The 27,559-nt window shown below is 58.0% G+C and overlaps 2 protein-coding genes and 1 long non-coding RNA gene across 8 annotated transcripts; 2 read left to right on the top strand and 1 right to left on the bottom strand.

The window, feature by feature from the left end:
* Positions 1-1,560: 1,560 nt before the first annotated feature.
* On the top strand, positions 1,561-4,585 carry LOC106863367 (SMAD family member 6-like). Of its 3 annotated transcripts, XM_088181086.1 has the most exons (4): positions 1,561-1,632; positions 1,995-2,408; positions 2,542-2,655; positions 3,277-4,585. In XM_088181086.1, exons 2-4 carry the CDS (start codon positions 2,015-2,017, stop codon positions 3,810-3,812), a joined length of 1,044 nt encoding a protein of 347 aa, XP_088037212.1. In that variant the 5' UTR covers positions 1,561-1,632; positions 1,995-2,014; the 3' UTR covers positions 3,813-4,585. The 3 variants fall into 3 exon arrangements, with proteins under 3 accessions (XP_088037212.1, XP_014748284.2, XP_014748283.2); XM_014892798.2 differs by having other exon boundaries at positions 1,573-2,408; positions 2,542-2,640; XM_014892797.2 differs by having other exon boundaries at positions 1,575-2,408.
* A 1,466-nt stretch (positions 4,586-6,051) lies between these two features.
* Positions 6,052-18,565, top strand: ZBTB7B (zinc finger and BTB domain containing 7B). Of its 3 annotated transcripts, none has more exons than XM_088181089.1 (3): positions 6,052-6,163; positions 15,383-16,386; positions 17,147-18,565. In XM_088181089.1, exons 2-3 carry the CDS (start codon positions 15,392-15,394, stop codon positions 17,565-17,567), a joined length of 1,416 nt encoding a protein of 471 aa, XP_088037215.1. In that variant the 5' UTR covers positions 6,052-6,163; positions 15,383-15,391; the 3' UTR covers positions 17,568-18,565. The 3 variants fall into 3 exon arrangements, with proteins under 3 accessions (XP_088037215.1, XP_088037216.1, XP_014748280.2); XM_088181090.1 differs by lacking the exon at positions 6,052-6,163 and adding an exon at positions 7,494-11,314; XM_014892794.2 differs by lacking the exon at positions 6,052-6,163 and having other exon boundaries at positions 14,763-16,386.
* Positions 18,555-26,800, bottom strand: LOC148220733 (uncharacterized). 2 transcript variants are annotated; one of them, XR_015808852.1, is made up of 4 exons: positions 19,755-26,800; positions 19,589-19,679; positions 19,267-19,494; positions 18,555-19,179 (listed from the first exon to the last, which is right to left on the bottom strand). It is a non-coding gene; the product is annotated as an uncharacterized LOC148220733 (long non-coding RNA). The 2 variants fall into 2 exon arrangements; XR_015808851.1 differs by having other exon boundaries at positions 19,589-26,795.
* Between the last annotated feature and the right edge of the window lie 759 nt (positions 26,801-27,559).

Below are 27,559 nucleotides of genomic sequence, written 5' to 3'. Positions count from 1 at the left end.
GCCTGGCTGTGGCGGTCCTGGGGGTTGAGAGGGTGTGGCCTTGGTACTGGTTAGTGGGTTGTTACCCCCTATGCCTCTTTCCCCTCCCCAGGACTGTGCTTGTTACCCTATGCTGATGGAGTTGATGGACCTCTGGCACTGAAACTCTGCTCCAACTTGTGCTCCCCCTGACCAGAGACCCCAATAAACCTGACTGGCTGCATCTGTTTGGGCAGAGCTCTGGGAATGTGTCTGTCTGTGTGTGTCCCCAAACCTTCCAATCCTAGCCCTGGGTAGCACTAAGGCACTCCAGTGGACCCCTTGCCCATGTCCAGGACTGAGGGTCCCCACATCCCTTGGGGCCAAGAGGCAAGAGTGGGGAGCTGGGGTTCTGCCTGCATTTCCTGCCTGCTCCTCCAGTCCTGGCCATTTCCTGTTTCAGTTTGTGGGAAGCAGCAAGAGCAAAATATCTTCAATGGGCCCAGCCTGGCTGGGAGCTGCAGCAAATGTGGTGCCATGCTCCATTTAATATGGTTATCTGTAAAGAATTCTGGTGAATATAAATAATAATAACATACAAAATTCATAATTAATTTCTTTGCCCTATGCTTTTTCTCCTCTATTACTTAAATCTTTCAGTCTTCTGAAAGTCTCCTGTTGTATGTGTTGCATATAACTCTCATGGTAGGAAGGAGACTGGCCAAAAATATGTCTGCATTTGGTGAAATAGATATTTGAGGTCAGGTGGCATCAGAAGATGCTACACTTAATGAAATGCTTTCCACAGAGACTGAGTCAGATCCCTATTTTCTAGTTCTATCTGTACAAGCCTGGAACAGAGTGGTGCCCTATGCTAGTATGGGGGTAGCTGTGGGTCCATGAGCACACCGTGCCCCATTGCTGCCTGTGCTGGTGCCTGGTCCCAGCACAGGGGAAGCTCTGCACGCCCCATCCTCGGCAGCAGCACTGGCGCCAGTGTGGCCTCCCTTATCTCTGCGGGAAGTCGGGAGCAGGAAGCCTGGCCTGGCGCGGGATAAGGGTCCCGTTTACATTAGCTCCTTTGTTGTGGAGCAGGCTCCCACCCTCACCCACTGCTCGCGGGGGGGGGGAGGGCCTGGCCAGGTCAAGAATTGAGGGGCAACAGGAACCCTGGCCCGAGATGCCACGAGGGGCTTAGGTGGTCCTTGCAGTGAACCCTGTGAGGACGCGAGTAGGGATGGGGTCTGCCACAACGGTGTCCTGCCACTGTGCCTCATGGCTTCCCCCTGCCCAGATGAGCTATTCAGCTGGACCCTGCCCTGTGATTGTGCACTGGTGTCTGTGGTGCTGGCTGGGCTCCTGGCTGTGCCCAGCTGCCTTGGTAGCATGGTGCTGGGCAACCCTGACCACTGGAGCCCACGCATCTGACATCTGCCACGTCCTGCCGTGGTAGCCCTGATGTGGTGGCCCTGGCGATGGCTCAGCCCCAGGGCTGGCTGGGATGAGGGAAATCCAATGAATTCCCCAAACGGGAAGGTCCGGGGGAGGGGAGAGCGTCCTAGCACAGGAAAAAGTCCAGGCAGTGACGCGTGGCGGGCAGAGCAGTGCCGGCCGCCCTGAGAGCACAGCCCCATGCAGTGCCCCGGAGCCTGTCACCCACCTCCGCCACCCACCGTGAGTGAGACCCTCTTCTGCAGGGACCCCTTGCCCAGCCCCGTGATAGGGGGTGAGAGGGGAGTGGGAGGGTGCTGTAGGCAGGCGCATATGAACCCCTGCCCTCGCTGTCTCAGCACAGGCAGGTTCTCCAGCAGTGGGGGTGGTTTTTTGGGGTCATGTCTGATGTGACCTTGGGGATGCCAGTACTCCTTGAAGTGGCACCCCACCTCATGGTGGGGATGGCAGCAGCAAACCCAGGCAAAGCAGCCTTGCCAGGGATCTGGGAGGACACAGGAGGATGCAGCAGGGTCCCCACTGGGATCCCCTGGAGCCACAGCCCTCTCAGGGCACGGGAGGTGATGCCTGTCTCCATCCTGCAGGTGGTCCCCACGACCACCCCATGTTCCGTTCACGCCGTGCTGGGCTGGTGCGGAGGCTGTGGCGGCAGCGCTGTGGAGCAGCCAGCCCCGAGGATGGCCCCAGTGCCCTCAAACTAGCAGCGAATGCCCTCTTCAAGAAGCTGAAGGACGAGGAGCTGGAGTTGCTGGTGCAGGTGGTGGAGAGCCGAGGCGCCTGGGAGTCTGGCTGTGTTTTGGCACCACGGGGGGACCCACGAGGGGTCAAGCAGGGACTCCCCCCTCAAGTCCTGCTCTGTCGCCTCTTCCGCTGGCCTGACCTCCACCAGTCCCATGAGCTTAAGCACCTCTGCTACTGTGCTGGGGGCCAGGGGTCCTGTGGGGACTTGGCTGTGCTGTGCTGCAACCCCCATCATTTCAGCCGCCTGGCTGTACCTGGTGAGTGCTGGTGGCAACACCGGAGGCTGCTTTGCCCACTCAGGCTCTGACCCCTGCCCTCTGGGAGTGGCTCAGGGCTCCAGGGGGGCAGGATGCAGTCCCAGCCTCTCATTTCCTTCTCTCTCCCCTACAGAAACCCCGCCACCCCCCTACTTGAAGGCATCCTGTGGGCCTTCCTGGCCAGATGAGCCCCAACACCCCAGCACCCAGCTCCTGGAGTTCAGCTACAACGGTGGGGACTGGTGCGGTAAGATTGGCCCACCACACTCCACAATCTTCTGCCACACCCAGCGGGCAGAAGGGCACTGGGCAGGGCTGAACCCCTGAGTCAGAAGCAGAGGTTGGAAGGGACAGAACATGAAAATCAGGGAATGGAGCCAGCAGTCACCCCCAGCAGGAGGAAAAGACTCCGACACAGGATGAGGGGTTCCTGCTGGGGGAGCAGCCTGGGCCCAGACACACCCCCCCCTCGCCCCCCCGAAGCTCCTGTTATTTTTGGCAGTGCCGGGCTCCCTGCTGGAGGAAGCACTGCCTATGGGGACACACACAATGTGCCTTGACGCACACAGCCCCAGCTCCCGCCTGGCTGCTGGCCACCAAGGCCACCAGCTACCACAGCCCCACCTTCCCCTGCACTCAGGGACCAACCCTCCTCACAGCCCTCCCCCATCTCTTCACCATGGTACTTGGGGACTGGGAACAGCTCCAGAGACTCACACCCAGTGCAGGACCCCGTGCTAAGGCATCCCTGCTGCGCCATGTCCATCCATCTGTCCTCATATGCCCTCTTGTGCCCACTCCCCTTGGCTCATCCAGCTGCTTGGCTCAGTCATGTCCTGGTGCTGACAGCTCTGCTCTCCCCTGCCAGACACCAGCCTCTCATGGAGCACCATCAAGGATGGCTGTTGGTGTAAACTGGCTTACTGGGAGTACCGGACACGCGTGGGCCGCCTCTACGCCGTGCACGAGGCATCAGTGAACGTCTTCTGTGAGCTGCCATGGGGCAGCGGGTTCTGCCTGGCCCAGCTGCCAGCTGCCTACCGCAGCTGTGCTGTCCGGCGAGCACGTGGCAAGATTGGCCGGGGGCTGCTGCTGAGCCGGGAGCCAGGTGGTGTCTGGGTGTACAACCGCAGCGAGCACCCCATCTTCGTCAGCTCACCCACCCTGAGCCCCCCTGCTGCCTGCAGGCTCACTGTCCTCAAGGTGCTGCCTGGCTACTCGGCAAAGGTGTTCGATTTTCAGTGGGCAGGGGACAGAGAGGGTTGGCAGCTACCTAGAGAGGGACCCTGCGATCCCCACAGTATCCGTATCAGCTTTGCCAAGGGCTGGGGACCCTGCTACTCCCGGCAGTTCATCACCTCCTGCCCATGCTGGCTTGAGGTCCTGCTGAACCAGCCACGCTGAGGCTGGGGCTGATGGGGGATGCCAGGGAGCTCCCCCAAAGCAAGTTCACAAGCTGGGGGGCCCTTCTACTGTACCCCAGCCTGTGTCTTCCAGGGCTGTGTTGCAGCAGGATTGTCCTGGCTCTGGGGACTGTCTGTCTGAGTGCTGGCTGGATGCAGTGCCCCCCCTTGCATGGCTCACCACTTTGCCAGCACCTGCTTCCCCCAGCCATGGGGCTCTCAGTGACACAGGGCGCTATATTTAATATCTTTTTTTTTTCTTTTAATTTTATTATTTTAATGTTCAAGTTTATATTAATTTATCTATTTTTGTAAAAAAAGCGAGGAATGAGGCAGAAGTCCCCATTGTCAGGGCCAGGCCTGGGGGGTGGCAGCCAGAGCCGGTGGGGACAGGAGGAGCAGGAGAGAAGGGAGGTGGGAGGGAGTGGGGAGGAGGGGGGAGCTGTGGGCCTAAATGTCACTGTAGACAAGGAATAGGAGTGAACTGGCACTGCGGGGGGGTGAGGCAAGTGAGCACAGCTGGAATGTGCGGCAGGTTAGAGCATCTGGATAGGTGTGGGGCAGGTCGAATGAGGGGCGGGGGCAGGTGAGCACCCCTGGGGTGGGGACTGGTTCGGAGTTACCAAAGATGGGTCCCAGGCCCGGGGGAGGTCCTTCAACCGATCGGGCAGCATGGGGGAGCCCCGAGAAAGTGCAGCCGAGGGGATCTCCGATTGCCTGAGTCGTGTCTGCTGTTTTTAACCCAAATAAACGGTGCCACCGGCACCAAGAGACGCCCGTGTCCCTACGCGTATCAGTGCCGCCCACGGGGCTCGGCTCCGGGAACCAGCAGTGCCCTCTGCAGGCAGCTGCAGCGGGCCGCGATGACCACCCGGTCCTTCCTGCCACGCCGCCGGCCCGGCTGAGCCCGCGGCCCCTGCCCGGCCCCGGTCTTGGCCCCGCCGCGAGAGGTGAGTTCGACCGCACCGCCGGAGTCGCCTCGAGAGAAGCAGGGAGAGAGAGACACCGGGAGCACAGCCGCAGGCAGTAGCAGAGCGCAGTGGCTATGGCGAGCCGTGGCCCGAGGGGACGGGCGGGGAGCGATGGAGCCGGGGGTCGGTGGCAGCGGCGCGGAGGGGGAGGTGGTTGTGCGGGTCCTCCCCTCCGCCCTGCGGAAGCCCGGAGCCTGGCGGGCCGGTACCCTCGACGGGGATGCAGGAGCACGGTCAGAGGGACGGAGCTGGGAGAAGCGAAGCGGGCGGCTGGGCGAGGCGCGGCAGCAGGTGCCCGGTACCGGGGGCTTGGCGAAGGGGTGGAGGGTCCCGTTCTCGGTCCCGGCGCGGTGCCCCGGCGCGGCCCCCCCACCCACTGACATAACGTCTGCGCGGGGCCGTGTTTGCCTTGGCAGCCCCAGAGCGGCAGTGGCTCCTCACACTTTCCGCTAGCGCCGGGCAGTGGCCGCGCTCCGAGCCAGGCGCGGGGGGGCCGGGGTGAACCGAGGTGAACCCCGCGGCCGCCGCTGCCTCCCTGAGCCGGCAGCGGCCAAACAGGTTGCGCGGGGCCCGCGCCCAAGCACCTGCGAAGGAGCCACCCCGCTGGGGGCCGCCGCACCCCGCTCCAGCGCCGCCGAGACCAGGGGGCTGCTCCCCGCGCCGCGCCTCTCCGCGCCCCAGCCCGACCGGCACCCCGCGATGCCACGCTCTTCGTGTCCAGCTCTCCGTGCCCCCGTGCCCGGCATTCCAGTACCCCGGTGCCCGCTTCTCATTGCCCGGCCCTCCGAGTCCGACTCTCCACCCCCCTACCTCACCCTATGCACGCTTTCCCGTGCCCAGCAGTCGAAAGTCTCCCTCGGTGCACACTTCTCGGTTCTTACCCCCCCCATACCGGTTCCCCGCCCCCCTTGTCCGCGGGGCGGAGCGGGCAGTGCCGTGCCGGCCCCGACACTCGGCGGCCGCAGCGGGCGGGGCGCGCTCGGCGCCTGGCACTGCGCTCGGCGCCGGTAGGGCCGCACCGGGGCCGTCTTATGCTCTCCTCCCCAGGCCGGAGGGACCGGCTCGCGCCCGATCCCGTTCCCCGCCTCTGACTCAGCTGCCCCCCACCCGCGCACCCCGGTCCCGGGGGCCCGCAAGACCCCCGCCCTCCCGAGGGGGTGTGGCGAGGCTGATGGGCGGGGCTTCCCACCAATCGCACGCGTGACCGCCGGCGCGCTGCCCAATGAGCAGGCGGGGGCGGGCGCTTCCTGGAGCCCCGGCGGCGGCGGCGGCGGCGGCGGTGGCTGTGGCCGGGGGGCGGGCGGGGCGCGGCGGCGGCAGGTGAAGGCGGAGGCGGGGCTGTGGCTCCGGGACCGGTCTGTGGCTCGGGCGGGGCGCGCAGGTGAGCGGCGGTGGGTGGGAGTGGACAGACCCACCGACGACGGTTGCGCCGAGGTACCGACCCTCCGGCAGCGGGATCGGGACGGGGACCGGTGCGGCGACCGCTTTTGCCGCCCGGTTGCGGTGAGTCGCGTTGATTTGGGATGCTGCTGGCAGCGGGTGGGTACGGTCGGCGTGCGGATCACTGCACGGCCCCTCTGTCCCCGCCCGCCGCCGGAGCCGGTGGACACGTCGCCCGTGGGGCGGGGGGTGTCACTCGTGGGCTGTTCCCGCTCCCTTGCGCACGGGGCTGCGGGAAATCTGTGACATCGGCAGGTGCCCGCTGCGTGCCGGGGCAGCTGCCAAGGCTCCGCTGTGGTCCTGTTGCGGTGCTGCTCCATCCAGCCAGGGTCCCCCGCAGGTCTCCCGCGGGTGACTGGGTGCTGCCACCCCGCCCTTCCTAACATGGTGAGCAGCTTGGCGGCATGCCTGGTGCACCGGGTAGGCACGGCACCGTTGCAGGAGGAAGGCAACTCAGGGAGCCCCTTCTCCAGCGATATTGTTAGAGTTGGAGGGTATCCCAGTGTCCCAGCATGCTGTGCCACGCTGGTGAGCCCCGGACCTGACACACTGGCAGCAGCAGTGGGTGCCTCTGCTCGGCTGTGCAGTGGTCCCCTGGGATCGGTGTCGTGGTAGCACCTGCCAAGCACCGGTGGACTCTGCCCCGTGCGCCCAGCCCTGCCGTACCTGTCCTCGTCCCCCTGGCTGGCTGCCCCCGGCCGCTGTTTGCCCGGGGCGGGGTGCGGTATTTACCCTCCCGCCGGAGCAGATCCACGTCTTGGGCCACAGCCGTCTTCGATCCGTGGCTGCGTTCGCTTGGCAAGGGGACATAGTGCCAGTTTTGTCGTGGGGTGAGTCGCACCGTACCTCGGTTTGCCCCACCACAGCTGGGCTAGTAGGAGCGGGGAGCAGTCTGGAATCCTCGGCACTGCCGGAGGCAAGCGACAGCTGCGGCGACTCAAAGCTTCAGTGGTGATGCTGGTGCTGGGTGCGGAGGGAGGGACTGAGCTCAGGAACTTAAAGTGGGTGCATGGAGAAGGGGAAACTGGCGCAACGGAGAGCGGGGCAGCAGGGCTGGAGTGCCCATGCTGGGGATGGGTGCAGAAGTGAGGACGGGGAGGTGACAGATGTGGGGGGGGGGGGGCATACCAGTGTTGAGTCTTGGGGACCCTCCAAGACCCCCTGCCTGGACGCAGGCTGCTCCCAGCGCTGTGGTGCTGAGCCCGAGGCTATGGCAGCGCGTCTCTGCCAGCTGGTGCCGTGCACCCTCAGTGCACACGTGGCACGAGTGCGACAGGCCTGAGCACACGGGGGCGGAGTGGGCACAGCACGGGGTGCGGGACCAGCACAGCCCCTGCTGCACCCCAGCCCTCGAGGGGTGGCTGCTGCCCCGTGCGTGAAGCAGGAACTTCTCCTTCAGCGCAGGCAGCGGATGATGAAACCAGGGAGAAATCTCTCCTGGCAGCATGTGGGCTGCTGGCGGGAGCCCCCGGGAGCCTGCGCTCCCCCTGCGCCACCAGCACTGCCTTCCCATGGTAACTCCACGGCGGGAGCAGGCAGGGTGCCGGTGGGAGCGTCCGCCCCGTCTGGAGGATTGGCGCCCGCCTGGCTCCCCGTGGCAGCACTGGCGTCCCTGACATGCCCCGAGAGCTGCATGTCCACACCCCAGCAAGCCCCAGGGCGGTCAGAGGACCTGGCGAGGGGCTGGGCTGAGACCCGTCAAACTCGCTTCGTGCCAGGAAGATGGTGCTTGGGTAGCCGTGCAGGCGGGGGGGGTGGTGGTGGTGCTGGGGCTGTGGCCAGTGCACCCGGCCGTGCTCCGTGCCCAGGGCTGGGGAGGTCACTTGACATGCGGGATGGTGCAGTGGGAGTCATGGTGCCTGAGTGACTTGTATCCCCAGCGTTAGTGGCATGACTTGATAGAGCCATGGGCAGGCAGGGGGGACCAGCCAGGGTGAGGGAAAATGAAAGCAGGTGATGCGGAAGGAGAAGTAGGTCAGGTGAGCTCTGGCCTCTCCCCGCAGCCTTGGTTGCACTGCGTGCTCCACTCTGCCCAGCTGTCTCTGTCATGCCAGGCCCCATGGGCAGCAGGTGGAGTGGGTAGTGGGTAAGGGGGCCCTGCTGCCAGGCACTGGGTCCCAGGCAGGGTGGGTGCCAAGCCTGCCTACAGTGAACACCAGCAGAGTGGAGAGTGTGGCTGTGTTGGCTGACATTTGTTAGGTACAGTGGCACCCCAGCAGTTTTGCTTTGATTCCCCTCCCATGGGCAACCCTCAGGGCACAGGGCTTGGAGTCATAGCAAGGGTGGACAGGAGGATTGTCAGCCACTCTGCAGGGCCAAGGAAAAGAAGGTAAGAGACCCTTGGATCCTGCTTGGGTGGCACAAGGCATCCGGTGTGGTGCGGACATCGTGGTGGGCCTTGGGGAAAGCTCCATGGCTCACCGAGGGTCTCCACAGAGGCTGCCGTGCCTGCTGCACTGTGGAGCCGTGGGGCCATTGCCCTGCCCTTTGTGCAGGGCTGACTGGGGTCTCATCAGGGGTGCTATGTGGGTCGGAGTGACTGTGGCGGGCACGGCCTCACTGTCAGTGCTGTGTGGGCTCGGGGGGGCCGGGGGGGATTAGAATCGCCTGCCCCCCTTCCCTCCCTGGGATCAGCCGTGGGCAGCGGGGAGCTGGCAGCAGGCAGCTGCCGTGGGGGCGGAAGCCGGGCTATTTTGGAGGATGTGGAGGGGGGGGCTGTGGGCTGGCACTGTCCTTGCCAGGTGACCCCACCAGGACCAGCACCACCCTGGTGCCAGGATGGAGCACTGGGACCCAACCTGTGCCACTGGCGATGCTCAGTCCCCGAGGTGCTGTGAGGACATGAACCCTGCATATTGAGTAGGAGGTGCCACCAGCTGGGGGGCCTCTTGGGGCTGTGCAGCACAGTGGGACCCAGGGGGTCTGGCTGCCCTCCAAGGGGTTCCCGTGACTGTGCTGCAGGGCCAGCAACTCCAGAGCCAGCTCACCCTGAGGCCAGCGAGCAGGCCCAGTTGTAGGTGAGCCTGACTGTCCCAGGCTGGTGGCTGGCAGAGCCTTGTCTTCCCTTTTTCCCTTCTTCCCTTCTTCCCTTTTTCCCTTCTTCCTTCTTGGAATCCTTCCTTCCTTCTCCCTTGCGTGTTTCTGCCATCTCCTTGGCACATTGGGAAGGCCAGAGGTGACACACAGAGGCCACATGTCCTTGGCCACCTCTGTCATGGGCAAGCATGTGGCCATGGCATGCCATGTCCTGGCAGGTCAGGGTACTGCTCTGTGTCAGGAGATGATGCAGGAGATGGGGTTGCCCATCCTGCTGTTGGGAGAGGAGCTGGGATGAGGCCATGTCCCATCACTGGTGACACTGGTCAGGGTGCCACTGGCCAAGGCAAGGACGTAGCTTGGAGGAGGATGAATGGATGGATGGACTGATGGAGGTTAGCCCATCTTCCCCAAAGGCCAGCGCCTTCCCACCTGGCCCCCCAGGTAGGCAGCCTGATGCCCCCCAGCCAGGGCAAGCAGCAGTTTGTGGCCAGCGCCTGGGTGGTTGCGACACCCCCAGGGTGGGGGGGCCCACGGTGACTCACCCCATCCTGGCCACCAGTAGGAACCCTGACTCAGGGCTGCGTGCCCATGCTGTGCCATGCCCCTCCCTGCCCGCCTCGCCCACCTTATCTCCCGCCCTTAGCACCTGGCACACCTGGGCCAGGGGGGACTGGCGCCATTCCCCTCCTTTATGGGGAACAAAGGGCAGGGGAAGGGTTGGCAGCAGGTGCCACATCCCTCCTCCTTCCCTCCCGTCCTTCCTCCCTCCCTCTCACAGATGCTGTCCAGGGCTGTGCCGTCTTTTGTGCCCCCAACTGAGGCAGGTGGTCAGCCTGGGGCATTGTGGCAGTGTGGTGGACAACGCTGCCCACAACCCTGCTGCCACTGGCTGTGTGCTGCCTGCACTCCAGGCACTGGGCAACTCGTGGTGCCACAGCTGGCTCCTACCCAGCACCGCAGTGATGGGAGAGGTTAGGGTTGGGGTTGGCGATGCCCCTCTGCCCACCTGCCATCTCCACTGCCTGCCCACAGGCTCTTGCACAACCCAGCTCTTCCCATCAGCATTGCTGACACCAGAAGCCCTTTACTGTCCAGCTGGTATGGGGCTCTTCCCCTTTCTGCCTGGCCTCCTGCTACAGACAGCACCAGCATGGTGCCTGGAGCCCATCCAGGGCCATGCCAGGGTGCTGCAGTGCAGGTGCCCCTGACCAGTCTGGCGTGGGTGGCCTGGGCGGGTGCTGGTGCTGGTGGTGGGGTGTGGGGCGCTCTCTCCAGGCTGCTAATTGCTGTTTAGCTGGGGACACAGAGGGTGTAATTATGGGGGGGATTGCGTGAATCTGCAGCCTGGCTGGGAAGCCCACGAGTGCCCCTGCCCAGGGAGTGGAGGGGATCAGGCAGCATAGTCCAGCTGGACCATCATTCCTTCCTACATTCCCCATGGCACCTCAGGAACCCACTCCAAGGGTAGAGCAGGGCAGGAATCCATAGGACCGGGGGGTGGCTCCAGGGCTGGCTGGGCAGGCTGCAGCATGCTGCAGCGAGCCCTGCCCTGCTCCCTCCAAGCGCAGGCGCCCTCCCAGCTCGGCCAGGCTGGCCATGGCCAGTGGCGAGCACCCAGCGCCCTGCCTTGCGGCAGAGGAGAAGGTGAGGGCCTGTGTGATGCCTCGGCGTGGGGGGAAGGGGCAGACGGCTTGGAGACAATGCTAGTAGCGGGGAAGGCATACTTATGGTACGGGGTGCCAGTCCTGGCAGTGCTAGGAATCTTCTCCCGTGGGACTAGGCCAGGGGATGCCCCCTGCCTGGTTCCGGGTTGCTGCCCCACCGCGCAGTACCGGCCGCAAAGAGTTAATGCCGTGTGTGTTCTGGGAAGTGGGGCTGGGAGGTGCGTGACCCGGGGTGTGGGCGTCGACTCCTTTTGAGGTGGGATCCTGAGCTCAAGTGCAGCGGGGAGCGGGGCCAAGTTCACACAGCACCCTGCTTTCCCCTCCCTGCCACTCGCGGGCCGCCAGCCTGGCCGCGACGCAGCGCTGAGCCACGCCAGGACACGGGGCAGGTGAGCTACACACCCACCCTGCCATCACTGGCTGCTATGGTGGAGGAAGTTGCCAGGGTGGTGGGGACTCGGTGTGGTACCACTGGGCACTAGGCGATCTGGGCTAGCTGCTTCGGCACCAGCAAGCTGTGGGATGTTGGTGTTGTCTGAGCCCTATGCCACCCTTGCTGCTGGTGGGATGGGATGGGGTGGCATGGGATGGGACGAGTGGTGAGATCTGGGTCACTTCGGTTTGGCAGAGCTGGGCCCACACCCTACAGTGGCAATGCCAGACAACTGGATGTGGCAGTGGGGTAGGTTTTGGCAGCAGGATACCTGCACGGTGCCAACAGGCTTGGTGGGCAGCATGGGGACTTTGCTTCTTGTCCCTGCCACAGACGCCAGGAGTGGCTCTGGCAACATTGCCAGTCCTGCTCTAACAAGGATGCCCTGTGCCCAGCCTCCGTGGCAGCTCTCGTGCCGGGCTGGCACTGGGCCCCAGGTGCCGGCTGGGCGCTGAGGCTGCCCTGGCCCACAGCGCTCCAACCCCCTTGTGCCCATGGCGAATGTTCCATGGCCGCGCAGCACACACTTGTGCCTGGGAGCTCTATGGGTGAGCTGGCCAGTATCGGGGGCCTGAGCAGTGCCATGGGGCTCACTCTCAGTGCTGTGGAATGGGGGACTGTTTATCCTCTTTCATCTCCAAACCATTTCCTTTTGTTTCTACTCGTTCTTTTCTTTGAAAGAGTAGTGCTGCTTTCCCCACTTCCTCCAGCAATGGGACCCCCGGCATGTGCTTGCTACAGGGTCACCAGCTGAGCCAGACCCCGGCCACCACCTTCCCTGCTGGGCTGACAGAGGGGCTGCACAGCCCCTGCCCTGCAGCCCCACCACCCTCCACACTATGGGCCATGCTGTTCCCAACTGGTTTCAGGCAGGGCAGTAGCAGGGTGGGGTGCTTGCACAGCCCAGACTCCTGGGTCCAGGTCCTAGTTCCCAAAAGGTGAGGGGCCCCACGGGGTGAGGGGCCAGGGTGACACTGCACTGCGCTCCCCTTCCTGGGTGACTCATTCTCCCCAGTGGGGCTGTGAAGTCCCTCGACAGCATTTGTGACTCTTGTGACCGAAAGCAGGGGCACTTGGCAGCAGCCCAGGGTGCGGAATGTGCTCCCCAGGACTTCCGCCCTTCTTCCCCATGGGGGAACAGTTAAGGAGATCCCTCCTAGACACCCCTTTCGACCTCACAATATCCACCATCCTCAAGCCGTGGCCCAGTAGTCAGTGCAGGCTGGCAATGTGTCCTCATCCAGTGTGCCATCCCGGCTTGGTGTCATGGGACACAGCCTATGCAGGATGGGTGCTGCAGGGGCCCCACCCCGCTGTCCATGGCTCTGCCTGGGTGGCTGGACCCCTAGGATGGAGGGAGCTGGCAGGTGGGTGGAGCCTGGCCTTGCTTGTTTCAGATTGCATGGGCTGGCAGAGGGATGTCAGGGTGACCTGGGCAGACATTGTTCCTCCTGCCACCCGCCTTGCATGGGATCTAGCTCAGCATGGGGAGCAATTCCCCCTTCCTCAGTTCTGCTCGCCTGCTGCAGCCGAAATGTGCCCAGCCACAGCATTGACGTAACTGAGAAAGCTCTGGCATGGCGAGGACATGGGCATCACCACCTGCTCCCTCCCAGCCATCATCTCCAGCACCAGCCAGGGAATGTTGGGGGCGGCTCCAGTCCCCTCACACCTCATCCTCTGCCATTTCCTTATCACTGCGGTGATCTCCTCGACGGCAGCACCCGCTCAGCATGTGACTTCGCTCCAGTGAGGAGGATGTGCGGGGGGGTGGGGGTGTCAGCAAAGGAGCCGTAACGGGCGGTTTGGTGCGATGGAAAATCCCCCTCCTGTCACTACCACCTCGCCCCCACTCTGCCCCAGCCCTACAGCTATGTCTGCTGGCATCGAGTCCTGTGGCTGCTCACAGGGGTCCCAACTCCCTCACCAGACCTCTGCTGGTAGTTTCAGTGGCATTGGCAGCACTGAGGCTGTGTCCATCTGCACTGTGACATGGTGAGGCTGGTGCCCGTGCCCGTCCCTCAGAGCACCCTGCCACCTGCTGGGATATGACGGGGTCTCAGCTGCTGCCCTGCACCCAGACACCCCCACAGGCATGTGCCAGGGTGTGCCATCCGTCTTGTGAGTGTCCTGTGCCCAGGTGTCTTGTGGGGCTGGAGGTGCTGTGGGGACCAGGGCAGAAGGGCGTCTGTCCTGGTGCTATTACTGGGGGAGGCAGTGTTGGAGGACACAGTGCCACCCTATCCTGTGACCATTGCTTGCAACAGTCCTCGAGGTCTGTGGGGTTCTGGGCCACCCTTGTCAGGTGCCACATCCCTGTCATCCCTCTCCAGCTGCCCAAGCTGTGGCATGGGGTACTTGCCCCCCTGCTTAATCCTGCCCCTGCAGCTAATCCTGCCTAATCCCACTGGGGGCTGTCACTGCCTGTTGGCTCCCAGGGCCCTGATGGTTTAATCACCCCTAATCCGATCACCCCCACCTCAGCAGGCAGAGGGGACCTCAACTGGTGGTGGGATGGGCTCCTGCCAAGGCGGGGGGCTTGGCCATGGGTGCTGGCGCCAGCATCCCAGGCGGTCGGCACTGCCTGGCTCCCGGTTTCAGGGGCGGCTGCCGCCTGCCATGCCGGTTGGGCCTGCTCGGCAGCGGCTGGGGCGGCTCCGCAGCCGGTTGCTCCAGGGCCGTTCCCAGCTGCCTGCCGAGGCAGCCCCAGCTGGCAGCCGCCCAAGCGCAGGGAGCGGCCGGCTTGGGGATGGGCCCCTGTGCCGGGGGCCGTCGGCCGCGCCGCCCCTCCATGGGCAAGAGGGGGCACGTCCCCCACGCCCGCCTGCCGACGGCACAGTGTGGCTTGGCACAGCACGAGGGGTTTGGGGTGGATGGGCCTGGCACGGCTCAGCGTTGCCTGGCATGGCTTGGCAACGGCTGGTGCCACATGCCACCGTCCACCATGATTTGATTTGGCATGGCACTACTCTGGCAGCACCAAAATCCACAATACAGAGGTGGTACCCACCTCTGCCTCCCCCAGGCTGCAATTGGTAATCACCCCGCAGTGCCACTGTCACCCAGCGGCCTGGCTGGCTGCAAGGGCTGTAGCTGGGCATGGTGTCACAGGGCAGGTTGCAGCTCCGGAGCTGCCACTGCTGCCTGCACCCTGCCTGCAGGTGGTGAGGGTCATGGGCTTCCCCCTTCCCACCTGTGCTGACTCCACAGGAATGCATGGGACCCTGGTGCTGCACCATGGGGACCACAGTGGGAGTGTGAGCAGTGCTGGGTTTAGGGCTGAGGCCAAGCTCTGCCAGCCGCAGCGTGGGAAAGGCCTGGCTGGCGCAGGCTGGGCTTGGCTGGGCGAGGAGTGGCCCCGGGCTGGGGCACAGGGGGAGGGAGGGAGGGGGCCCAGTCCCGACCAGGAGCGGGGGCAGGAACCGGTGGCATGGGTGCTGATCCTAATCTGCTGTGGCAGGAAATGTGGCCCCTGTTCCCAGCCCAGCTGGGCTCCATGGGGCGGCCCCCAACCCTCAGGGTGCTCTTCCCAGCACTCGCCCGCCCACCCGTGCCTGCTGCCAGTGAGGCCCACATTCCCAGGATGGGGTTGCTGGGAGCCAATGGGTGCGCTTGGCCATGACAGTGAGCTGGGGGGATTTTGGGTGGGCTGACACAGGAAGTGCTGCACCTTAGCGCTGTTCAAAGGCACCACACTGAGATTTCCCCCTTTGCTGTGGCGGTGCAGACGGCTGGCTGCTGGTGGTAGTGGAGGAAGCGTGGGGGCCTGTGGTGGGGGGCCTGTGGTGGGGGGCCTGTGCCCGCCAACCTCTACATAGTACGGAGGAAGCTGAGGGCAGACTGCAGGCCCCAAGCCTGCCCCGTTTTAGTGTCCCACTGAAACCCCAGTGCCACCAGCATGTACATGGAGGGTTCCTTGTGCGCTGGCTTCCTGACAGTGATGCTCCAGCTGCAGGGTTTCTTCCAAGTGCTCTCTCCCAGGTTATTCCTCCATCAGTCAGGCAGCATCCTATCCTTCCTGCAGGTGAGGACAATGGCCAGCCCAGAGGACGACCTCATCGGCATCCCCTTCCCCGAGCACAGCAGCGAGCTGCTGAGCTGCCTGAATGAGCAACGGCAGCTGGGGCTGCTCTGCGACGTCACCATCAAGACGCAAGGGCTGGAGTACCGCACCCACCGTGCTGTCCTGGCTGCCTCCAGCCGCTATTTTAAGAAGCTCTTTGCAGGGCCGGGGCCAGGGCAGGAGGTCTGTGAGCTGGACTTTGTGGGGCCAGAGGCACTGGGTGCACTGCTGGAGTTTGCTTACACAGCCACACTGACCATAAGCAGCGCCAACATGGGCGAGGTGCTGCGTGCTGCCCGGCTGCTGGAGATCCCCTGTGTCATTGCTGCCTGTGTAGAGATCCTGCAGGGCAATGGGATGGAGGCACCTGGCCCCGATGATGGCGACTGCGAACGCGCCCGCCGCTACCTGGAGGCTTTCTCCACCCTCCCCGAGGGTGAGGTGCCCGCCCCACCACCCCCCCGCCCCACCCCCCGCCGCAGCAAGAAGACCCGCAAGTTCCTGCAAGCCCGTGGTGCCCGTCTCAACAACCATGCCGAGGAGCCACCCACTGAGGCCGAGGGTTCTGGCAGCCCCCCGCCGCCCTCCCAGCTGCCCTCGCCCCCTCTGCCTGAGGCGCTGCCCCTGCCATATGACAGCTTTGAGCTGCCTGAGGAGGAGGAGCTGCCCCCACACTCCTTCCCCTTCCCCTACCAGCCACCCCTGTCCCCTGAGGAGGCTGCTTCTGATGACGACGCCATCGACCCCGACCTGATGGCGTATCTGAGCTCTCTGCACCATGAGTCGCTGGCGCCTGGGCTGGATAGCCCTGACAAGCTGGTGCGCAAGCGCCGCTCGCAGATGCCCCAGGAGTGCCCTGTGTGCCACAAGGTCATCCATGGCGCCGGCAAGCTGCCCCGCCACATGCGCACGCACACGGGCGAGAAACCCTTCGCCTGCCAGGTCTGTGGAGTCCGATTCACACGGTGAGTGCTGCTGGATGGACGCTTCCCCACCTGACACGTACCAAATGACATCCCCTATGGCACTCCCCTGCCAGTCCTACTGGGATCTAGCCGCAGGCCTGGCATGGCTCATGGGGTCTTTTTGCATGCCCTGAGTGCTGCCGGACCAAATTCGGGTACCTGATGGCATACTGCACGGCACACCTCTGCCAGTCCTGCCAGTGCAATGCAGATTCAGAGGGTCTTCTGCACCCCATGAGTGCTCTAGAGCAACACAGGGTACCCAATGGCATCCTCCATGCAAGTTCTGTTGTGGTGCATGGGGTTATGGGGCCTTCTGCACCTCATGAGAGCTGCTGGACTGACCTAAGGTACCCAGTAGCATCCCTTGTAGTGCCCCTCTGCCATAGCTGCTGGTGAAGTCAGGTCAGTGGGGTGTTCTGCACTCTGAGTGCTGCCAGATCAGCCAAGGTCTGATACCTGATGGCACCCATAACACATCTGCCAGCCCCAGCATGGTTGTGGTGCAGGTCCAGGGAAGTCTTCCACACTGTTAATGCTGCCAGACCAGCCCAGGTACCCAGCAGCATCCCTGCAGCCAGCTGCATCTCAGCCATGCAGCTGTACCATGGTCCCCTGCCCTGTCATGCAGCACCCAGACCCTTGTGCCTTGCAGAGCATCCCTGCTGTCGGGCTTTCAGCACCATTGCCCTCTCTGCTGTGATTGGATTGGCATGCTGGCTACTCAATGCCAATATCTCCCTGTGTGTCCCAACTCCAGGAATGACAAATTGAAGATCCACATGCGGAAGCACACAGGTGAGCGGCCCTACTCCTGCCAGCACTGCAGTGCCCGCTTCCTGCACAGCTATGACCTGAAGAACCACATGCACCTGCACACAGGCGCCCGGCCCTACGAGTGCTACCTCTGCCACAAGGCCTTCGCCAAGGACGACCACCTCCAGCGGCACCTCAAGGGCCAGAACTGCCTGGAGGTGCGGACCCGCCGCCGCCGCCGTGATGAGCCCCCTCCACCGCCCGCTGGGCCCCCCGGCCTCGACCTCTCCAACGGGCGGCTGGAGGGGCTGCGCCTCTCCATCGCCCGCTACTGGGCTCCAGGGCAGCCCGAGGAGGAGGATGAGGAGCCGGAGGGTGAGGAGGGGCCGCAGCCAGATGGCACCGTGCCGGTGGAGATGGCATAGGGCCGATGCAACGGCAGGTGTCGTGCCGTTCCGTGCTGAGCTGTGCCGTGCCCACTGGGGTTTCTGTTCCTGTTTTTCCCGTCACGGTTCATTCCTAGTTATGCAAAGGGGGAAACTCCCCTCGGCCGATTTGCACAAGGGGGTGGGGGGCCCCTACCACCCCCCCACCATGCCCGGGCCCACCTGGTCATGCCCAGGTGGGTGATGGCGGGATTGGGACTTGGATGTCCCCCCACCAAACCCCTCGTGGATGCCAGGACTGGGCAGGGACACCCATGGACCAAGGCCCGCCCCCCCCCAGGTGGGGAGAGCCCCTTCATCCTCTCCCCAGTGTGGGGGGGACACTGTCCTGCGCTGTGCATAGCTTGTCTCCCCACCTCCCCACTCTGAGCAGCCCCCCCCCGGCGAGCCCCCCTCGCCCCTGCACTCCCGGCTGCTTTCTCTTGGTTGCACTATTTGGGTGAGCCCACCCGGGTGCGGGGCAGCCCCGGCCCCCCCCGGACCCTTCTCCCTTCCAAAATCCCCCGGCCCTGTGGGACCCCCCCCTTCCCTGGGGTGGCCGGGCCCCTACGGTCACCCCTCTGTCCTTTGCACATGCCCCCCGCAGGGCGCAGCCTCCCCGGGGGTGTAGGGGACCGGCACTATTTGTCTACAAATAAGAGTTTTATCTATATTTAAAAAGATGATGTAATATATTCCCCCCCCCCCCAGCCCCTTCGCTGCCAACCACCAGCGCTGCCCGGCCTCCACATCTGCCATGGGGTGCCGGGAGGGGTGATGGGGCCGGGGGGGCTCTGCTCCCGTCATGGCTTTAAAGTGCCTTATGGTGAACTTGAACCTTTTCGGCTACTTGAACCTCTCTGGTGTCAGGAACCAAACAAACCATGGGCGGGCGGCCCCCGCCCCGCCGGGCCGCCTCTGCCTGTCTGTATGTCTGTGTTTGTTTTTTTTTTTTTTTTTAAACGAAGGCTGCTTGGTAATAAACGGAGAAGCAGGGACTTCCCCCGTGTCCAGCTGTCTGTATATTCTGCACCCCCACCCTGGAACAGCTCGGGATGGGAGGCACTGTGGGACTGGGGACAGGAACAGTGAGAGTCTGGGGCACTGCAGGGATGAGGAGGGGGCACCATGTATGGGGAGAGGGACATCGAGGGGTGAGGATCAGCATGGGGCTGGGGGCACCACAGGGATGGGAATGGGGACACCATAAAGGCTGGCAACAGGGATGTGTAGGGGCTGGAGGCACAGTGGGCATGAAGATGGTGGCACCAAGGTGCTGGAGGTAGGGGCTGGGGGGCATTGAGAGGCTGGGGTGACAGCAGGGATGGAGCCAGGGACAGCATGGAGCTGGGGTATCACAAGGTCAGGATCACCATGGAATGGTGGATACCAACTCAGAGTACCAGGACTCTGTTGCCTTGAGGACCAGATGATTTATTCACCAGCCCATCCCCACCCAGTGGCTCTCAGCTTCTGCTGCACTGGTGGGGCTCCAGACACATCCCAGCACCTGGACCCATGTTTTTGCTGCCACGTGACACTATCCTGCTGTCACTGGGCCCTTGCCCACACTTTCACTGTTCTTGGCCTTCTGCTGGTAGTTGAAGTCTTGCTGTGAGAGAGGAGTGCAGTGCTGGCATCCAGCATCGCCAGTGCTGCGGGGGACAGGGACATTGCCACCCCTGCAGCCAGACCTCACCTACAGAGCAATCTGTTCTTGTTGGCCATCCCATTGCTGCCCACATGACTCTCCTCGCTCTTTTCCTCCTCCAGCTGGGCTCACAGCTGAGCAGCCATTCTGAAGGGGAGTCTCCGGTCCTTTATCATGTCCTTGATGCGCTGCAGCAGCCGCTGCCCTCGCTCCTGGCCCCCTCGCTCCTGCACAGCACCCAGCTGCAGCTCCGGTGTCTCCTCGTCACTGGAGTCCCTGCAGGGGCAGAGAAGGCAGGGGTGAGCTGCAGTCCCCACCATCTGCTGCAGCCCCCCCGGCTCGGGTGGGCTCCCAGCACCCCTCTGCTCACATCTCCTCCTCCCCAGCGTCTGGGAAGCTCAGGGGGGCCATGCAGACGGTGCAGATGTTCAGGGTTCTGTAGCATTCACTGCAATACAACCCTGCGGAAAATGGGGCTGTCAGGGAGGACGTGGAATTTTCTGGGGAGGGGGTCCCCAGGCTGTGGGGGCTCCTACCTTTGCCTCCAGGTGTGATGCAGGCAGTGAAACCCGGCTGGTCCTCAGGTCAGGTAGCTAGATGCCCAAGAAGTGAGTGAAGTGAGTGAAGGCAGGAGATTTGTGGGCACAGGGTGATGCTCTATGGGTCAATGTCATCCTAGGGGTCCCTGACACAGACCCTAAGGGATACCACTGATCTCTTCTATCCCACCAGGGGTAACTTACCTGTATTCACAAACCTGCTGCCAAAAACGTAGGCTTTTTTCAAAGGTTCATGCCTTAAATCTCGGCATCTTGACTGCTCCACGGTCTGCAGCCAGCCATATTGAAAAGGTCCTTGCTTTTCAGTAGGGAGCAAAATGGCTTCATTTAAAGTTGATGTCACACACATGGCTACTTCCCTCCCTGGTCCATTAGCACAGCTTGGTATTTTGCCAGTCAGCTTGGAGAGATCCAGTGATGTCCCTTTGGATTCCAAACAGCCAGCAATGGCATATGGGACTAGCACAGTTAGTGATCATCTCAAAGTGAATTTCTGGGCCTCCTCCATCATTAAGGTGCTGGCTGCTATGGCCCATAAGTATGCTGGCCATCTAGTTGCTGGTCCAGTTGGAGAAGGATGCCACTGGCTTCTGCCAACTTCCAAGAAGCTGTGTCATCCCCAAAGAGACTACTTGTTGCCTTTGTGCACATGAAAAGGGCTTAGTCGTATCTGGAAGGTGCTTTCATGAGCATCCTTTATGGTGTTATAACTGGTTTAACCATCTCAGGGCCATTCCAGCAATTCTTCAGGGCCTTTGACTGCCAAATAAAGGGGCTCGGCTATTAGTCCAAAACGTTGAACCTGTATAGGGAAAAATCCTGCCACTAACAAAACTCCTGTTAGTTATCTTTTAGTCCTAGGAGCTGAAGTTTGGAATATCACTACTTTTTCCTTCTCCCAGAGCTCATTGTCCTTTTGATACCTTAAAGCTAAGGTATTTGTCTTACCTTTTTTTCCTGGAAATTCCAGCAAGTCCCAAAAAGTTCTGCAGGCTCATGGTCACTTTCAAGAAGGTTTGTTCCTTTCCAGCTCCAATTAGGATGTCATCTACACTCTGCAAAAGAAGAACACTTACCTTTTTTCCATTGTTCTACTTTTGCCAAAACCACCAAATAAAGTGGGCTTATTTTTGAATCCTCGAGGGAGCACTGTGCAACTGCATCTTTCTTCCAGCCACAGGATTCTCTCATTCATAGGCAAAGATGATTTGGCTCTGCTTGTCTATTGGGATATAAGAGAAAGCATTCTTTAAAGCCAAAACAGTAAAATAAAAGTTTGTTTCCAGCACTGAGGTTAACAAGCCATAAGGATTTGGTACACTTGGGTGTATATCTGTGCATATTTGATTGACTACTCTTAAACTTGTACTAATCTGCATTCTCAAGAACAGGGCTTCTTTACCTGGAGAAAAGCATCTAAAAGTCAGATTGACATTGTCTGAGTATACCAAATTGTAAGAATGTGTATGTCAGTGGTTCCAGACCTTTTTGTGCTTCTGTCTTTATAGGATATTTATTTATTCTTAATGGTTTAACTTTTCGTTCTGAGCTTTTTGTCTTAACTGGAGTCATATTCTTTGCTTTACCTCATTTTCCTGTGGCCCATGCGGATCACTGCATTTGAAATGGCATCCAGAATATTTTCTCCAATGTCCTCCGATGGTTTACACATTAACAGGCAGATCTGAGCTTTCCAGCCTATCTCAGGTGGAATGTGAAGCTGCATGGTATTCTCAGAAAAGGTTTAAGGTTTTGTGCACTTAAGCTACAAAATATATCTCATCCCGGAAAGGGAAGGGGGCATTATGGCATATATAGAAATGGATGAGTTGTTTTAGTGTCACCAACTATCCATGCCATGGGTGGTAGGAGTGGCTACAAAGCTCATTTTCCTACTGTCTCAAAAATCTGTACTGGAACTTTCCTCAGCAGGCCCTTGCAGCAAGTTACTTCTGAAAGTGTGGCTCCACTATAGATAGAAAAATCTAGTGTTTAATTCCCCAGCTTTATTGGAACCAGAATATCAACTGGGCATGCCCTGATATTTTCCCCTGGTCCCCTTCCCTCACTGTCAAAATTTTCCACCATCATAACATCTAACTCTTATAACTGACTCCTCCTGTCCAATAACAAATAACAAATAACACATTCAGGCCAAGAGCCCAAATCTCCAGGCCATTCCTCTTCTTCTTCCTTCTATAACATCATTCTTTTTTCTTCTATGGTAAGAAAGTTTGGCCCTTAAGTAGTTACAGTGCTCCCATCCCATTGATTGATTAAGGCTCACTGCCCAGTGTTTCCTTGTGACTTACATGGAGATTGATACCACTGATAAGTTACACTGATAAATCTACACCTTTTGTAAAAGCAATATGAAAAAGGAACAAAAGTGCACTTGCCAATCCAAGAATTCCGTCCACTCATCCACCCTTGCTTGAATATCTCTGGAGCATTTTGAGTTTGCTCACTGCCATAATGCTGAAGCAGATTTGGAGGAGTCCCTGATCATCTGGCTGGTGCCTCCTGGAGTCTGTTCTGATTCTCCATTGCCAGGGGCAGCAAGATGATCTAGGCAAGACCTTATGGCCACCCCATCTGAGTCACCATAATGTCCCCAAAGTGGGCTCTTTCCACAGTGTGCCAGGAACTGATCCACACCCAGAGTTGGGACACTTGTTTCTTCTATGACTGTGTGGAGATGGGTGTTGGGTAGTGAATCCCCCGGTGCCAGTCACCTGCTCTGATACATTTCAAAGAGCAACAGATTCACATTTCCCATAAACACCACAATCTAAAACTATGGATAAGCTATGGATAAGGTATGGATCATCTGTTGTCATGAGCTGCAACTTCCTTTGTCTCTTCTTAGAGATCCAGCACATGAGTATTTACTCTGGGGAAGGGCATCAAAGCCTTGTTGCAAGTTAGTGGGGAGATAGAGATGGCTGCTAGCTGCCTTTCTTTAGAGCTTCGGACCATGAAGTTATAGCATTGCAGAGCAATGTGAGAGTTGGAAAAGAAAGTCAGGACTTTACAAGATGCAAAGGCAATCACACAAGATCTAATTATACTCCAGCACAGCGGTGCTATGAGCAGCAATGCAGTGTAGAATGACTGAAAACAGCAATATGTGGTGGCACATACTGCTCACAAACAAAGGTACAGATATGGTGTTGGGGGTTGAATTTTTCCTTTTCTGTCTGTGGAATTTCCCCCATAGTTATGCTAAGTATTTGTGGCTACACCTTAGCTAGTAACAGTTTCTCTCGCAGGGGGTGGGGACAGGGGGAACATCGGAAAAGGAAAGGTGGGATAGGGGGCTGTTGTCTCGGGCTCTGGCTCTCTCGCTCTCTGGCTCGGAGAAGGACGGTCGCTGAAAACTCGGCTCTGCCACGCTGACGCCGGGAGCTGCCTTCCTTGACTGTGGGATCTCACAACCTCCCTGCTCGGACGCTCTCCTGCATCTCCTGCTGACTCCAGCACATCCCTTTGGAGCTTCAGGACTGACACTGCCCTGGCTCCTGTGAGCAGCTTCTCCCCTCCGCCCTTCCCATCTGGGACACAGACGCCATTCACTACAGCCAGGTGGGATCCCCGCATCTCCTCCCTGCTCACCCAGAGCTGGCAGGCAGCGCCAGAACGGAAACTGCACCAGAGGAAAGGTATCCACAACCGGGAGAACTGTTCACTGGGTTTTCTGCTCTGTTGCTATTGATCTCGCACTTATTGTTGTTGTGTTTTTTTCTCTTGTTACATGTATATATATATATATCAGTAAAGAACCGTTATTCCTACTCCCATATCTTCACCTGAGAGCCCTTAATTTCAAAGTCATAGTAGAGTGAAGGGAGAGGGAGGATTATACTCTCCTTTTCTAAATAAGAGGCCCTTGCCTCTTTTAGCAGATACCTGTCTTTCAAACCAAGACATATGGGCAAAACAAGATTTTGATTTCCCAATCATATTCACAGGATCCTGAGAAATGGGTTAGAAATATCTTAAACGAGTCCTCAGACTCCAAGGTTGAGCTTTAGCCAGATTTAGCAGAAAGGGAGGTGGTACAAGCATACCCCTCATACAAATGGAAGAGCAGAGGGATCTGTTAGATGGAGGGGTGCACTTATATTCCAAAATGGAATTTCTGGAGATCTATCAGCAGAAGAGAGGAGAAGACAAACTGATACGGATTTTGTCAGCTTGGCATAGTGGGACTGTGTCTGCCCACTTACTAATTGGTGAAAAAATCTATTAAGTCCTATAGGCAGTAAGGATCAGATACACAGAGGATGTACTCAGTGACAAATTATCAGGGGTCCTGTTTGGCAGGGTATTGCCACCCTTGTGCTGCATCAAGAGCTGTGCGCAGCAGTTTTAACAGCATATGCAGACACTGATGAATCCGTGCCATCCCTCAGAAGTTGATGTTCAAGGCAGAAGGTTTTAGTTTCCTGCAGCAGGTAGGGATGGCTCACACTCTAATTGCAGGATCTAGTCTGGATGGGGCAGCAGTAACTAAAAGTATCTGCTAAAAATCTAACTAAAAATATACCTTTTGAGAGAGGTGCCTGTTTCATTGAACACCTTGATTACACCAGCCATCACAGAGCTACCAGTAATACAGGAGTCCTAGCAAATACCTTAGGGGAAATTTGGGCTCTAATTTCAGAGCCAGCCCTGAGAGTGGTGAACAAAAATCATCTGGCAAAACTGAAGACTCATCTTATGTGTGATGAGGAAACAATATGGAATGATCTTGTGAAAGTCAGTGTCCCACGATCAGAAATAAATAGGAACTTAACAGCAAAAATTTTTCATCATTGACAAAGTCAATGCCTATGCAAAAAAATTCTCTTTCAACCCTCCTGTCACCTCACACCAAGACACTACCTGGCAAATGCTATAACAGCAGAAATGGACCAGGAAGAAAGTTGCTTGGCAATGGACAAAGAAACAAGAAGAAGCCTTTGATACCTGCAAAAATGTTTTGATTGAGCAAGCCAAATTACACACTCAAGGAAATCCTTTGGAATTGATAGTAAAAATTCTAGGTGATAAAATCTTATGGGATTTGTGGCAGACAACTGGGCTGAAAAGTGAGAAAAAATCACTAGGATTTTGGTCCAAGGCATTACAAGGCATACGTTATAATGCAATGGAAAAATGAATTAAAGCTGCAATTTGAGCCTTGCAAGAAACAGAAAGAATTACAAGCTGAAATACTGTGACTGTTCCTCCAGTATAAAACATGGTGAGGACTGAAATTCTTCTAGATGGTGTCTCTTCCAAAATGTTAGAATAAGTGAAATTGTTTACACCAATGGATTCTGTGCTGGAACTGCAACCTATTAACCTAGAAATGACCATTTATATAACAACCCCTGAAAATGCAGTATAGTTCTCTACTCTGAATTCTCCCCTTCTACATCCTCTGTTGGCATCATATTCTCAAGTTCCTGTATTTTAGGTATATTTGATGATCTTCTGTGCCTTATTTAGAAGGGATAGCACTGGAACTCTGTTATTGGTGTCACAAATCAAACATGAAATTGAAGTCCAACCTGTAGAAGGCAATTCACCAGCTCTTCGATATCTGTGGGCAATTATCCCATATCAAGTTCCCGAGTCTGGAACAATATTAGCTGCAGGAACTGGGACAAAACTGTATGTATTCCTGGACAGAGAAGACACTCCTATTTTCCTCCCTTATCACAAGCTGGTTCCTTGTGCTTTGTAGGCCACACAGCACATACCTTGAATACATTTCTGCAAGTACAGTATGTAAAAACTTGTGTGTAGGTTTTTACTGTAACTAACCCATTATTATTATTATCATTATTCTTTCAGCGTAGTGACTATGGAGCAATTAGCATGTACCTTCAAGGTTTAACTTGGACATCCAGGGCAGCTTGTCTTAAATTTGAGAGTACCTGCTCTCAGTAACTTTATAACACTGATTACTGATGAACTACCTCCCACTTTGTCACAGGCAGGATGGGAGCTTCAGACAAAATTTATTAGAGAAGCCCTCACCTTGTGTTAGGAGGTGCAGAAAGAATGCCCTGGCTTTCTAAACTCCTTCTCATAGAGGAGTCTGGGTGTGGCTAAATCCAATCCCAGATGTGGTCAAAGGTTTATGTCTAAAGGATCTTACAGGTGTAACCCTACCTTTATACAACTTTGTCTTGGATAGCTAACCAAATATATTTATACAAATAAAATAAATTATTTCTTTAATTCCATTACAATGGTGATAATGCTTAGACAAAAATACCTTAGTCAGAATTATCTAGTACACAGGATAGGTAGCTGTAACTTCTAGCATAATGCTCTATTTTTGAAACAATATTGAAGCAATTTCATTAAAGCTAGAAAACCCCCAATTTTTAAGTAGAGATTGATGTTCTTTGCCTCTATCAGCAACTGTGGGCAAATGCCTTTTGCTGAGCCTCGAGGTGTAACCTTGAGGGGCATCCCCACTCATGGGAAAGATCTTCACACACACCTTAGGGAGGTGTGCTAGAAGTCCTCACTGTGAAAATGTGGGACTGGCCTTTTATAACATGCGACTGTCAGTCACATTCATTTTTAGACTATGCATTGCTAGGCTTACTCAGAAAAATATGCTTTGCTGCTGAAAAATGTGTGATCAGTTCTTTGGTTCCTTCTGCTTGACAATTCTGCCTCTAACTTCCATACCAGGGCCTGCACATCCCTGCTGCTCCTGGACTCAGGCAGGGAGCACCTGTTGTGCATATCCTCGTGTACTCTGTACTTTCCTTCTTGGCTACATCAACCATCAGGTTCTTTGGATCCCAGAGTCTAAAGCTAAATGGAATTGTTTTCACATAGGGCTGAGTTAGGAATATGTATCAGCACAGGTAGCTGCGGCAGACCTTCCCCCTTAAAACGGACAACTTGAATTTGGCAGGCAGCCACGCTCCTCTTGCAGCTTGTACAAGTACCCTGCACAGACAGCCACGGTGCTCTGCAGGTTCCTTCCTCACCTTATACAGCATCACACGTTTCCATCCTCCCAAAGGGTGAATTGTCCATCTACTCCTGACACAGAACAATGAGCCAGCACAGGAGCCATCGAGCACACTGCTTCTATCACAACACGCCAGTGCCATGCACTTTCCTTCTCAGGTCTATGTACAATCACATTCTGTCACTGCTGTAGTCCGAGTCTAAACCAAAACGTTCTCAGCTGCATCTCTCACAGATAAATGTGTGCCAGGAAAAGAAGCTTTCTGGGACCTTGCTCCTTATGTGTGGAAATTTGTATTAGCTCCACAAGAGGCAACAAATTATGGTGTCTTCTAACATTTTGAGGGAATTCAACATTCTCAAAAAGTAATATGCCAGACCTGAAGGGGGAGAAGGAGGTGAAAGGCTGGGAAAAATCATCCTCTCCCATTCTCCCAGTAGGTTGGGTGTAATCATTAATAAAACCCCAGAAGTAGCATGCTAGACCTGGACAGGCAAACACATCCAAAATGATCTTTATTACCACTGATGTTAACTTTCCATAAACTGATATCACAAAGTGTATCCACAAAGCAATCTTGGTTTCTCTCTCTCCCTGATCTGAAAAAGGACATCCATCATGATGGGCAAATGGCTCCACATATAGGGGCACAAAGGTGCCACACCCACATGACTAGACCCAGAAGCATCTGACCAGGGAGTTCTGTACCCAACATATAAATGTTTCAGACAATATTGTTATTTTGTCATTTTCTCTTTCAAGCCCCTTTAGTTATGTGCCAAATTTGTCTCAG

The sequence above is a fragment of the Sturnus vulgaris genome, chromosome 31 (assembly GCF_052056855.1).
Source record: "Sturnus vulgaris isolate bStuVul1 chromosome 31, bStuVul1.hap1, whole genome shotgun sequence".
NCBI classification, from domain to species: Eukaryota; Metazoa; Chordata; class Aves; order Passeriformes; family Sturnidae; genus Sturnus; species Sturnus vulgaris.
The sequence above is the reverse complement of the archived record's forward strand: the minus strand, read 5'-3'. Positions and strand labels throughout refer to the sequence as shown.

What these genes read in the sequence shown, in the direction of transcription:
- ZBTB7B (XM_014892794.2), top strand. Translation starts at nt 15,257, where the DNA reads ATGTACATGGAGGGTTCCTTGTGCGCTGGCTTCCTGACAGTGATGCTC. An exon ending in TGTGGAGTCCGATTCACACG is followed by an intron (nt 16,387 to 17,146) that starts GTGAGTGCTGCT and finishes TCCCAACTCCAG; the next exon opens with GAATGACAAATTGAAGATCC.
- LOC106863367 (XM_014892797.2), top strand. Translation starts at nt 1,913, where the DNA reads ATGCAGCAGGGTCCCCACTGGGATCCCCTGGAGCCACAGCCCTCTCAG. An exon ending in CAGCCGCCTGGCTGTACCTG is followed by an intron (nt 2,409 to 2,541) that starts GTGAGTGCTGGT and finishes TCTCCCCTACAG; the next exon opens with AAACCCCGCCACCCCCCTAC. An exon ending in CAACGGTGGGGACTGGTGCG is followed by an intron (nt 2,656 to 3,276) that starts GTAAGATTGGCC and finishes CTCCCCTGCCAG; the next exon opens with ACACCAGCCTCTCATGGAGC.